At 38.1% G+C, this 13932-nt stretch overlaps 1 protein-coding gene across 2 annotated transcripts in view; it reads left to right on the top strand.

The window, feature by feature from the left end:
* Positions 1–7762, top strand: part of PNKP (Polynucleotide kinase 3'-phosphatase) — a 76674-nt gene extending 68912 nt beyond the window's left edge. Inside the window, exons 10-11 of one of the 2 annotated variants that reach the window (XM_071673259.1) lie at positions 4235–4296; positions 7332–7762. In XM_071673259.1, the coding sequence (XP_071529360.1) occupies positions 4235–4296; positions 7332–7455 (186 nt within the window). In that variant the 3' untranslated portion in view covers positions 7456–7762. The remainder of the gene's footprint in view (positions 1–4234; positions 4297–7331) is intronic. The other variant, XM_071673260.1, reaches the window with a different exon arrangement.
* The last annotated feature ends 6170 nt before the right edge of the window (positions 7763–13932 follow it).

Here is a 13932-nt window from a genome sequence, read left to right as displayed (position 1 = left end):
AACTCTCATTTGCCCTCTTTTTCACCTCTTGCACCTTTCTCTTGACCTCCTGTCTCTTTCTTTTATACATCTCCCACTCATTTGCATTTTTTCCCTGCAAAAATCATCCAAATGCCTCTCTCTTCTCTTTCTCTAATAATCTTACTTCTTCATCCCACCACTCACTACCCTTTCTGATCAACCCACCTCCCACGCTTCTCATGCCACAAGCATCTTTTGCGCAAGCCATCACTGCTTCCCTAAATACATCCCATTCCTCCCCCACTCCCCTTACCTCCTTTGTTCTCACCTTTTTCCATTCTGTACTCAGTCTCTCCTGGTACTTCCTCACACAAGTCTCCCTCCCAAGCTCACTTACTCTCACCACCCTCTCCCCCCAACATTCTCTCTTCTTTTCTGAAAACCCATACAAATCTTCACCTTCGCCTCCACAAGATAATGATCAGACATCCCTCCAGTTGCACCTCTCAGCACATTAACATCCAAAAGTCTCTCTTTCGCCTGCCTGTCAATTAACACGTAATCCAATAACATTCTCTGGCCATCTCTCCTACTTACATACGTATGCTTATGTATATCTCGCTTTTTAAACCAGATATTCCCAATCACCAGTCCTTTTTCAGCACATAAATCTACAAGCTCTTCACCATTTCCATTTACAACAATGAACACCCCATGTATACCAATTATTCCCTCAACTGCCACATTACTCACCTTTGCATTCAAATCACCCATCACTATAACCCGGTCTTGCGCATCAAAACCACTAACACACTCATTCAGCTGCTCCCAAAACACTTGCCTCTCATGATCTTTCTTCTCATGCCCAGGTGCATTTGCACCAATAATCACCCATCTCTCTCCATCAACTTTCAGTTTTACCCATATTAATCTAGAATTTACTTTCTTACGTTCTATCACATACTCCCACAACTCCTGTTTCAGGAGTAGTGCTACTCCTTCCCTTGCTCTTGTCCTCTCACTAACCCCTGACTTTACTCCCAAGACATTCCCAAACCACTCTTCCCCTTTACCCTTGAGCTTCGTTTCACTCAGAGCCAAAACATCCAGTTTCCTTTCCTCAAACATACTACCTATCTCTCCTTTTTTCACATCTTGGTTACATCCACACACATTTAGACACCCCAATTTGAGCCTACGAGGAGGATGAGCACTCCCCGCGTGACTCCTTCTTCTGTTTCCCATTTTAGAAAGTTAAGATACAAGGAGGGGAGGATTTCTGGCCCCCCCGCTCCCGTCCCCTCTAGTCGCCTTCTGCGACACGTGAGGAATGCGTGGGAAGTATTCTCTCTCCCCTATCCCCAGGGATAATATATATATATGTATATATTTTTTTTTATATATGAAAATGTAAGAAATAATTTAGAAAACTGAAACTTCTAGCTGGAAAATGAAATGAAAAATGAATGTCACATAAGTAGAGTAGATAGTATTGCACATAAATTTCTTTAGAAAGGGATGACTGTGTTGCTGATTGATTAGTTAGGATTTTTTCTCTATGTATGGATCATGGTTAGGTGCCTGAGGATTGGCAGAATGCATGTTTAGAACCATTTTTTAGGGCAAGAAGGGCAAAGTGAATGTTCAGGCTGCAGTGGCTCAAGTTTAAGTGCTTTTGATAGGTTGTATGGGAAAGTGCTGATTGAAAGGTTGAAGGCATGCACAGAGCATTAGACTGGGGAGGACAATATGGTTTCAGGAGTGGAAGAGGATGTGTGGATCAGGTGATTGCTGAGAAGAATGTGTGAAAAATACTTACAGAAACAGAAGGATTTGTATGCCGTACTTATGGATCTAGAGAAAGCACATGTTAGAGTTGATAAAATGGGTACCTGGCTCAGGCTAGGGAATATATATGTATATATAATGTTTATGGGATGACCTTGATTAGGGCCTCAGCTGCCCATGCCATCTCAGCTAACAAAAAAAAAAAAAAGTAGTAAGAAATTTTTAGGAACAGAGTAAGGCGTGTTTATGAGTACAAAGAGATGAGAGTGAGTGGTTCCAGGTGAAGGTAGTGTGGAGCAAGGGTATGTGATGCCACTATGGCTGTTAGTTTGTGTATGTTGTGGATGGTGAGGGAGGTAAATGTAAGAGAGAGGAGAGAGTATGCAGTATGTAGTTAGGGGGCCTGGAAAGTGAGCCACTTATTTGCTAATGACACCGAACTCATAGCAGGTTTGAAAGAGAAACTGCAGAAGTTGGGACTGAATTTGGTTGTGTGTGAAAGGAGGATTTTGAGAGTAAATGTGAATTAGTAAGGCTATTAGCTATAGCAAGGCAGAGGGACAGGTTGGTCTGAATAGAAAATTTTCTAAGGAAATTATGTGTTTTAGATACCTGGGTGTGGAACTATGGAAGCAGAAATGAGTCGTAGGGTGGGCAAGAAGGTGATGGTTCTGGGAATGTAGAGAAACGTGTGGAAAGAGTAAGTTATCTGGGAGGAGAAAAATGGGTATGTTTGAAGGTATAGTAGTCTGAACGATGTTGTATGGATGCAAGGCATGGGCTACAGATAAGGATGTGCAGAGGGAGGAGGGATGTCTTGGAAATGAAGTGTTTTAGGAGAATATGTGGTGTGAGGTGGTTTGATCAGGTAAGTAATAAAAGGGTAAAAGAAGGTTGCGGTGATAAAAACAGTGTGGTTGAGAGAGCTTAAGAGGGGCATGCTGAAATGGTTTGGACATATGAAGAGTGAGTGAGGAAGGTTGACAGAAAGGATATATGTGTGTCAGAAGTAGAGGGGACAAGAAGTTGGAGACCAATTTGGACATGGAAGGATGGAGTGAAAAATATTTTGAATGACTGGGGCCTGAACATGCAGGAGGGTGAAAGGCATGCTCGTGATTAGAGTGAATTGGACGATGTGGTTTACAGGGGTTGATGTGCTCTCATTGGACTGAACCGGAGCATGTGAAGCAGCTGTGGATACCATGGAAAGTGTCTGTGCCTAGTAGTAGATAGAGGGCTGTGGTTTCATTGCATTGCACATAACAGTCAGAGAGTGGATGTGGATGAATGTGGCTTTTCTCTATCTGTTCTTAGTGCTACCTTGCTAATTCAGGAAATAGTGGACAAGAATATGTGAAATGATGTTTGGGTTTAATCCATGGTCCAGCATAGTGGCTGAGGACAGCTTGAGGCTGTGCTCTGTGTAGGAGCAGGGGAGTGTGTGTACCTTTGTAACAAGGGGGGCATTCCCAGGACAAAGCCTTAGTTGACAGAAGAATTTAGGGTAAGATCCTCGTCTTCTTGTAATAATCTGGTCCTCTTCATCCTTAGCGAGGTAGTGACCTCATTTGTACATATTCATGGGTTTTAATGAGATCAGCTCAGAGAATGTAAGGATAGAGATGATGTAAAGGCTGTTAAATATCACTTTCCACAAATAGAAGAGGTTCTAGAGTACATAACTGTGGGGGTGACTCCTGCTTTAGGTAATTCTTTTGAAAAGCATCTACTTTCTTTAGAGTTACTAGACTTTTCTTCCTATGTCTTCAATTAAACATTGTTCCTCGTTTTAAAAGAAAATCCCAATAATATTGAGGTCAAAATGTTTAAGATCAATATCAGTGAGCCCTTTTAAGTAATCTGGAAGGATCAACCAGTTTTCTATTAGCTTCATTAATTATAGTATGTTTGAAACATTGCTTTGGTAAGAGTGACAAGTTAGACAAGAGTATATCAGTTGTCATTGTTGCATTAGTTCTAGTTAGGAGTGATGTGTACTGTGAAGGTATCGGAAAATTTTGAAAAGTGAGAGTACTGTGTTCCCAAATGTGGCTGATACAGTAATTGGTGGGAAATTATGAGAGATATGGAAGTCTTAGGGATTTAAACTGAGTGAATGCAATTAAAGGCTCATGTTTTAAACTGAATCATCTTGGTGTTAGTTTAAAAGTTGCTAATGGTTGTTGTCAGAAGAACCTAATGATGGTTGCACATTCAGCAAGGATTGAATACTAAAATTTTTTTCTTTGAAAGGCAATCTTTGTTGCTGCAGGGAGGGTAATGAAAGAAATTTATTATGGGTGTTACAAGGTACAGTTATTGTTTGACCCATTACTAAGGATTGTTTGAAGTGATATTAAATATGTAAGAGATTAAGGAATGAAATATGATGTAAAGATGTTGATCATGTAATTGATAGAGTACTGCAGTAGTGTAGATATGCGATCATAGAGCTGTTAGATGGTACATATTTTCTTTACAGTTCCGAGAATTATCAGGAGCAGACCACACCAAGGTTAATGACATGATCTACAATATGTACAAGTAAGAAAAGTTAAAGTGTTGTAATTTATTTTAAGTATCCTACAAATGTCATATGCAATGAATAGGTTAGCTTTAGTTTGGTTACCTTCTGAGGCATCACTGTAGGGGATTTCTCTTGCATTAATGGGTCATGAATTTTCATGGTGCAGTTCCACTATGTGCACTGAAAAAAAATTCTGACTTCAAATAGCCTCTCAGAGATTGCTTTATAGTTTTTGTCTTTTGTAGCATTCACTTCACTTGTTACTTCTTTCAGTCTGTCATTGTTTCCTAAATTTTACTCTCCCCATTTCTTTGCTTACTAATATTTTTCCCCTCACTTAAAACTTTTTACATCAGCCATTTGTACTTTTCCATTATGTATATTCAAATTAGACAGATTTCATATTTTCATATGAGTGCAAGGTGATGCTTATTTATATGGGTGAAACTAGAATGCAGATTATTTCAAGGTGCTTTGAGCCTGGAAATTTATAGGTCTGTAGAACTGCAACTTATCAATGACCTTTGACTACAAGAACTGACATACATTACACTGGTCAACAAGGATTTTGTCATATGGAAAAAAAATATTTCCTATGTATGTTTGCATGCTGAATCCAAGTATGTTTTCAGAATTTATCACCCATAATTTTTTGTTCTAGCAAATTCGCATATTATGCACAGTGTATAAGTACCGGTGCTCTATGGAGCTTTTGAAACAAAGTTTAACAAACACATTTATTTTCATTGTTTGTGAATTACTATAGCTTCTTTTCGAAATTAGTCACGAGGGGCTTGCAGAAAAGCAACTGGAAATGTTGGGACATTCAAACTACCCACTCCTGAGTAGCAGTTCTTGTCAGTTGCAGGCTAGAACTCAACGTGTAAACAGTGTCTTTCCCACTCTATTGACAGATTGTGTTTTTGTATATGCAAGTGTTGTGCTGATACCCCATCCACCATTATAATGCCAAGAAACTATGTAAGTAGTTTGAATTCTTTCTGCTACATCTGTGGTGAATTGACATTCATATTGCAAAAACATTCGTTCATACCCCTCATTAAAATATGCTGTGGTTGTAAATTGGGTTACCAGGATAAAAGTTGGGCCTTCTAAATTTGTTGTGTCACATCTCAGACTTCTCACAGCATGGACAAAAGGTTCACACTGTATGCCTTTTGCTATTCCTATGGTTTGGAGAGAACCCAAAGATCATGCTTTGGAGTGCTACTTGTGCCTGACAAATATAAATAGTATAACATCAAAGCATACTGTTAAATATCCTAATTTACCATCTGCTGTGAGGCCAGTACCTCATGGTCAGGAATAACCTATGCCAGAGCATCCAAGAACCATGACACTGAGTGATGATGAGAAAGCAGACCAAGTAGAGGACAATATTGATCTAACATTTGAAGCAAGCTGTTTTTAAAGTGAACCACATTTGCTGAGTCAAGACAATCTTAATGATCTCATCTGTGATTTACGTGTTTAAGAAGCAAGCTGAACTTCTGGGTTCTAGGTTAAAGTGTTGGAATCTTCTACAGAATGAAACTAAAGTTTGTTTTTATTGTGATCGCCATATCGTTTTCAAAGAATTTTTCTCCCTTTAAGATGGTCTGGTGTTTGCAATGATGTATTTTTTTTGTTATGGAGGCACTTGGCCATGAATATAACATGGATGAGTGGCACCTATTTATTAACTCATCAAAAGTAAGCTTGAAAGCAGTTCTAATCCACAATGGAAATAAGTTCCCCTCCATTTCTCTGACTCATGCAGCGAACATGAAGGAACTGTATGACAACATGAAGCTTTTTTTGGAAAAAATTAAGTATGGGGACTTTAAGTGGAATGTATGTGGTGATCTAAAGGTTAGGGCACTTTTACTTGGAATGCAACTTGGTTACATGAAGTTCTGTTGTTTCCTCTGTGAGTGGGACAGCTGGGACCAGAGAAATCATTACGTGAAGAAAGTGTAACAAACATCACTGACTTCATGGAAGAGGAATGTCATCAGTCCTTTTCTTGTAGATCCTGAGAAATTTTATCTGCCTCCTTTGCCATGGATTCACATGTTTGAAGAATAAATATCCCAGAATCAGTGATGCAAAAAATCAAGGAGGGTAATTTTGTAGGACCACAGACCAGGAAATTGCTTTGAGATGAAAAGTTCTATGAAAAGCCAAATGAAGTTGAAAAACTGCATGGCTGTCATTTAAGAGAGTTTGCAAAGATTTTGCTGGGGAGTCATAGATCAGAAAACTAGTGATGTAAATGATTTATTGACTTCATATAATGCTCTGGGGTGCAGTATGACTATAGTTCCACTTTTTTGACTCGAACTTAGACTTTTTTCAGGGAAATCTTGGGGCAGTCAGTGATGAGCATGGCAAAAGATTTCACTTGGACATTTTGGACATGGAAAAGTGGTACCAAAGAAAGTGTAGCCCCTTTTATGTTGGCTATATTTGAGGCCAAATATAGCTGAAAATTGTCCACTTCTACATTTTAAAGGAAAGTTTTTAAGTGTAATACCAGCCTTATTTATGAATGAGTAATATATAATTATTGTAAAATGTAACTGCTCTGTCACCTAAAAAACATCGCCTGATAAAAAAATTCTGAAAATAGATTTGAGTTCGGCATAAAAAGTACAAAAAGGTTCACCTATTTTAGTTCGTGGGACAAAAAAAAGTAAAAATTTTGTTGACCAGGGAATTATTTGAGATAGTACATTCTCTGTATTCTGCATATTTAGAGACATTGTGAGATATGAAAATGGCTTTTGTGTTGCATTTTATATAGTCTGCATTTGTAAAAAATTAAGAGATACAAAAGCAGCTATTGTATTACATGTCAGTATATTTTAAGAACATATTTGAAAATAGCTCTTCTATTACATTTTTCATAGTCTACATATTTTAAGCACATTACTTGAGATTTGCACATAGTTTTTTACTGTTTTATATATGCATTTTTTAAGCACCTAGCATGAAGATTCCTGAAACCTTATTTAAATGTATTTGCAAGTCATATTTCTTTTTGTTTCAGGTCCAAGTATAATGAACCCAACATAAAGGAAGGGTTTGATGATATCGTGAAGGTTAATTTTATTCCCAAGTTCAGGACAGCAAAAGAAGAGAAGTTGTACAGGATGTTTTTATTGGAAAAATAACTACATGAATACTGCTAAAACAGTAAATGGCTCACATGCTTTGATTTAATTGAAACTGGTGAAAATATATTATTGAAAGTTATATAAATAATAGCTAGATGTATTGAGCATGTTTTTTAGTTTTATTATAAGGGTTTGTAATCTTAAAAACTTTACGATTTCTTGTAATGGAAGACCATGATATGAAAGCAAAGCAAGAAGCCATCTTACTTGTATGCAACCTTTGCAGTATTTTGTGCCTTTTGACAACAATACACACGTGTTTTCATCCTACAAAGTCACCTTAAATAAATTACAAATATGAAAATATTCCTTTACTTTATGCCTCTATTGAGCAATGCACACTTCCCCCCCCTCCCTTAAGTATCACTTGGTGACACAAAAGTGTATTAACAAGTACATCAGCATTTTCACAAACTTAAGTTAACCCAAACTACAAATGCACTACAAAGTATAAGCTTAATGATTGGACTGATGAGATCGTGAGGCTGAAGTAGTACAGCTGTATTCTACATGAGCTCAACCTGAACTGTAGGGTTGTCACCCCTACCCATCCCTTAAAAAAGACAAAGCTTAAATAACAAATACAAACAGTTTGAGCAAAAAAATAAGTTAATTACAGGTAACATTTCGAGTTCTTGTATAGTACAAAAAATTCATTTTCATGTGTATAGCATGGATAAAGAATTTTGTCAGACTTCCATCTTAGTTGGGTTCAGACTAGCAAATTACCTTTCTTTCCTGAAAAGTTGCCTCCATGTGAATTTCTCATCCCAGATGCATCATTCAATACGGCAACAATTACTATTTACTGTAGCATTAATTCTATTTGGGACAGATGATACATTACTGAAAGTGATCCACTGCAGTCTTACAAATGTATATTACAGAGCAGTATTTTTAAAGAACTGCAGTGTGAATTCTTTGAATTTTCAGAGACAATTGGATTTGGTAATTTCAGAAAATTCAAGGAAACTATTTAAGATACTTCAAGTCAACCAGAGTGGAGATTCACATTTCAGTATACATTGGAAGACAAAATTAGAGCATGCATTTATCAATGGAAGGAATATGGCAACATGCACAGACAAAGTATTTTCCCCAACTGGTAACAAAAAATAAAGGCTACACTTGATTATCCACCTTTTTTCATTAAAAAGGAAAAAAAGTAATATACAGTATTTATCATGAAGTATCAGTATCAAATGCAATATAGAACAGTTGCATAAAAGGCTTAAATGTTAACAGTACAGCAAAAGTCAAAACAAATAAATTCAAATCTGAAAAAGTAGATGTTAAAAATGTTAGAGCATTATGTATAAATGAAGAAACATTTCATAATTCCTTAATGTGATACACTGAGGTGACAGTATACCATGAATTTTGGCAGATATTTTGAAGGAAAAAAAGAAAAAAGGTTTATGTCTTAACACAGTCCATAAATACTGAAACAATATGGGACAGGATGCCTTTAGCATAAGTTACAAATTATAGGTACCCTCTGTATGTCTGCTGCCACAGTGGTAGGTGGGCATATGGCATTTCTACCAGTCATTTTTATGTATGTAATGTGATGTTCCTATTACTTATGTATACAAAAAATCAAGTGAAATATCATTGAAACCGAAATAGCTTCAAAACTACTTCACTTTGGTTTCAGTGCATAATACATGACAATTAGAGAGTGGATATGAGTGAATGAGGCTGTTCTTCATCTTCTTGGCACTATTTTACTTTTGTTGGAAAAGACCATCAGGTATGAAAAAAATATTGAAATCTTGCATTTTGGCAACTGGACCCAGCCTCCTATGTAGGAGTGTGAGTTGTGTGTTAGTGCTGCCTAAAGAAATGAGATAGTATGTGGTGATACAAAACCTATTAGAAAAATATCACTATAAATACATTTTTGATACTGTACATCAATTCTCAACTTTTAAATAACATACACAGAATCCTCATTCAAAGACGTATTATTCTGATGGACGACATTTTGATAGTACTGCATGAGTGAAAATGATGTCAAGTGACTTCATATAATCATTGGGAGAGGCAGTGCTGTTATCATGGCAACATTGCTTTTCAGTAGTTAGTTTATGAAATCCCAGAACCCTTTTATGGGACTTCCTGCCACATTCTATAAGGAAGTAGAGTTAGATATGCTTCTTTGGGGTGGGAGAGTCCTGAATGAGGCAGTTCTTTCCATCTGCTGAAGATGAGATAGCCTTGTTGAAGATGTCTTGCTCTCAGTAAAACCACTTGCAGGCAAAGCCTGGCTTGTTTTCAGAGACAAAGATACTTCCAATACTTCAATGTGTTCAGCATTCAGTTTTTTCCAACAGCACAATCCTTATCCCAATGAAACTAACTCACAACCAAACAAAAGAACTCCAAGCAGATATAAATGTATATCCTTGCTTTACACTTTAGTAATGTAATCTCACAACCCCAACCAAAATGAAACTAATGATACATATACATGTGGTACAAAACAAAACAAAAACAATATGACTTGATAAAGGATTCTGAGAAATGCCTATTGGTCTGGCCTCACTTTGAAAGCCCTGCTTTCATGATATTGTAAGATATCTACTTTTTGTGACATTTCCTGTCACTTACTATCATTATGTTATAATGATTTCATAATTGGAAATGGGCAAATAAGGTGGAGGAATACTGGAGGGAGACAAACAAGAAGAATGCATAGAATGGTTTATGTGAGGAAGGCATGTAAGGATAAGGATAAGGGGAGACTTATTTTGTCATTGCCACCCCTTGATGGGAGATCTCTGAGGGAAAGGGTGTCAGAGATATAGATAGATAGATAGGGCTTTCCTATCTGCTGCATTCTGGACACAATCCTTCTCTCCAGCATTACAAACACTGATTCAACGCATCACAAGACCCTTGTTCTTACCCCATAAGACAGACACAAGATCACTACACCTCTTGATCTGCCCAGTAAAAGAGATAAAAGCAAGAACAATAAGGGGGGAAGCAAAGCTTGAACTGGATTAAAATAACTCATTCCTGGTAACTGGTTCCTTTAAGGAAATTTTGATGTTGTTGATGAGAATGAAAAGAATTTAGAGGTGAATAGTTAAGTGGTATGTAAAAGGAGAAAGATAATGGTTAAGCAAGTTAAACAGCACAGACATTTGATTTTTATTTTTTTTTACAAAACACTTGAATTGGATTCAGAGTTGTGCTTTCAGTGCAATACACACAACAGCTAAAGAATGGGTGTAAGTGGATGTGGCCTTTCTTCATCTGTTCCCGGTGCTACCTTGCTTACACAGGAAACAGTGATCAAGCATGAACAAAAAAATCTGGCCTATACCTTTTTATTTCAAATTCATAAATGTCAGCAATCAAATCTGTAGACTTCAAGGGTTGGCTTCATCTGTATTTTCTGATGTTTTTTTAAACTGTCCAGAAATATAAAAAATCAGGAAGATTTACAGCTACTAATCTGATATAATGTAAATAATATAATATTATTGGTTTCCATTAAAACTGGTTTGTTTTAGGGGAAACAAAATAACACTTTTCTCCTTACTTCCTTTCCCTAAAGTCAAGGAAGGCATGGAACTCCTCCCATGCTCCATTTCCCAGCAGTATACTGGAACTTTTCCCTTTCCAGTGTGTACCTTTATGAATGGTTGCTACCCACAATTTTACGGTTGAAGAATTTTTGGCAAAATGAGTATCTCCTGTTTCAAATTATGCAAAGATGATTTTCATGTAAAATTGATGAAAATAAAAAGTGCAAAACAAATGGTTACTTGCCAGAAAAATGATCCAGCACATCAATTAAGTATTTCTAGATTATTAATCCACCAGAAAAAGAAGTAACTTCCCTGAATACAGTGGGGCTCAAAAAATATATTGACTACCATTTTGCTTGTTATAGAAACATGAGGGGTTCATTGTGTCCACTGTCTCAAACTGTCCACAAGCAAGAGACCAAACAGTTACGAAATTGCAGTTTGACAAGCAGGGTGATCCTCACACCCTCCTGCATGTTCAGTCCTTGAACACTCAAGTTCTCTTTTACTCCATCCTTTTGCCTACTCTGTGGCTTATTCTAGCTTCCATGGTTCCTTTTGCTATCATGTCCACACCCTGGTATCTAAAACACCCAACTCTCTCCATTCAAACTCATACTCCAACTAATCTAGTGTATTTTACTACTTAACCTAACCTAATTACTTTGCTTTTATTCACATTTTATCTCGATTTTCTCCTCTCATGCACTCTCCCAGACACAATCACCAGCTTCAGTACTTTCTCAATAAAATCTGCCACTTGCACTGTCATCAGCAAACAAAAACTAAGTAACTTTTCTGGCCCTCCCATCCTACACAGACCCATCTATCAAGAACCTTGCATTCACCTCCTTAACCATTTAATCCAAAAACAAATTAAACAACCATGGTAACAACATACAAAGCCTGCCACAAACCCAACATCACTTAGAACTACTCACTCTCCCCTCTTTATATTTGCATACACCTTACTCACTTGATATGAACTCTTCACTGCTTAGTAGCTCTTCCTTCCAAACTATATATTCATAGCACCTTCCACAGAGCATCTTTTATCAACCCTATCATAGGCTAAGCTTCATCCACATCTATATATGCCATATATATATATATATTATTTATATTATACTTTGTCGCTGTCTCCCGCGTTTGTGAGGTAGCGCAAGGAAACAGACGAAAGAAATGGCCCAACCCCCCCCCCCATACACATGTATATACATACGTCCACACACGCAAATATACGTACCTACACAGCCTTCCGCGGTTTACCCCAGACGCTTCACATGCCCTGCTTCAATCCACTGACAGCACGTCAACCCCGGTATACCACATCGATCCAACTCACTCTATTCCTTGCCCTCCTTTCACCCTCCTGCATGTTCAGGCCCCGATCACACAAAATCTTTTTCACTCCATCTTTCCACCTCCAATTTGGTCTCCCTCTTCTCCTCGTTCCCTCCACCTCCGACACATATATCCTCTTGGTCAATCTTTCCTCACTCATTCTCTCCATGTGACCAAACCATTTCAAAACACCCTCCTCTGCTCTCTCAACCACGCTCTTTTTATTTCCACACATCTCTCTTACCCTTATGTTACTTACTCGATCAAACCACCTCACACCACACACTGTCCTCAAACATCTCATTTCCAGCACATCCATCCTCCTGCGCACAACTCTATCCATAGTCCACGCCTCGCAACCATACAACATTGTTGGAACCCCTATTCCTTCAAACATACCCATTTTTGCTTTCCGAGATAATGTTCTCGACTTCCACACATTCTTCAAGGCTCCCAGAATTTTCGCCCCCTCCCCCACCCTATGATCCACTTCTGCTTCCATGGTTCCATCCGCTGCCAGATCCACTCCCAGATATCTAAAACACTTCACTTCCTCCAGTTTTTCTCCATTCAAACTCACCTCCCAATTGAATTGACCCTCAACCCTACTGTACCTAATAACCATGCTCTTATTCACATTTACTCTTAACTTTCTTCTTTCACACACTTTACCAAACTCAGTCACCAGCTTCTGCAGTTTCTCACAAATCAGCCACCAGCGCTGTATCATCAGCGAACAACAACTGACTCACTTCCCAAGCTCTCTCATCCCCAACAGACTTCATACTTGCCCCTCTTTCCAAAACTCTTGCATTCACCTCCCTAACAACCCCATCCATAAACATATATATATATATATATATATATATATATATATATATATATATATATATATATATATATATATATATATATTATATATTATACTTTGTCGCTGTCTCCCGCGTTTGCGAGGTAGCGCAAGGAAACAGACGAAAGAAATGGCCCAACCCCCCCCCATACACATGTATATACATACGTCCACACACGCAAATATACATACCTACACAGCTTTCCATGGCTTACCCCCGACGCTTCACATGCCCTGCTTCAATCCACTGACAGCACGTCAACCCCGGTATACCACATCGCTCCAATTTACTCTATTCCTTGCCCTCCTTTCACCCTCCTGCATGTTCAGGCCCCGATCACACAAAATCTTTTTCACTCCATCTTTCCACCTCCAATTTGGTCTCCCTCTTCTCCTTGTTCCCTCCACCTCCGACACATATATCCTCTTGGTCAATCTTTCCTCACTCATCCTCTCCATGTGCCCAAACCACTTCAAAACACCCTCTTCTGCTCTCTCAACCACGCTCTTTCTATTTCCACACATCTCTCTTACCCTTACGTTACTCACTCGATCAAACCACCTCACACCACACATTGTCCTCAAACATCTCATTTCCAGCACATCCATCCTCCTGCGCACAACTCTATCCATAGCCCACGCCTCGCAACCATACAACATTGTTGGAACCACTATTCCTTCAAACATACCCATTTTTGCTTTCCGAGATAATGTTCTCGACTTCCACACATTCTTCAA

Source organism: Panulirus ornatus, chromosome 18 (genome assembly GCF_036320965.1).
Source record: "Panulirus ornatus isolate Po-2019 chromosome 18, ASM3632096v1, whole genome shotgun sequence".
Classification (NCBI taxonomy): Eukaryota; Metazoa; Arthropoda; class Malacostraca; order Decapoda; family Palinuridae; genus Panulirus; species Panulirus ornatus.
Note: the sequence above shows the minus strand (reverse complement) of the source record. Positions and strands in the feature narration are given on the sequence as shown.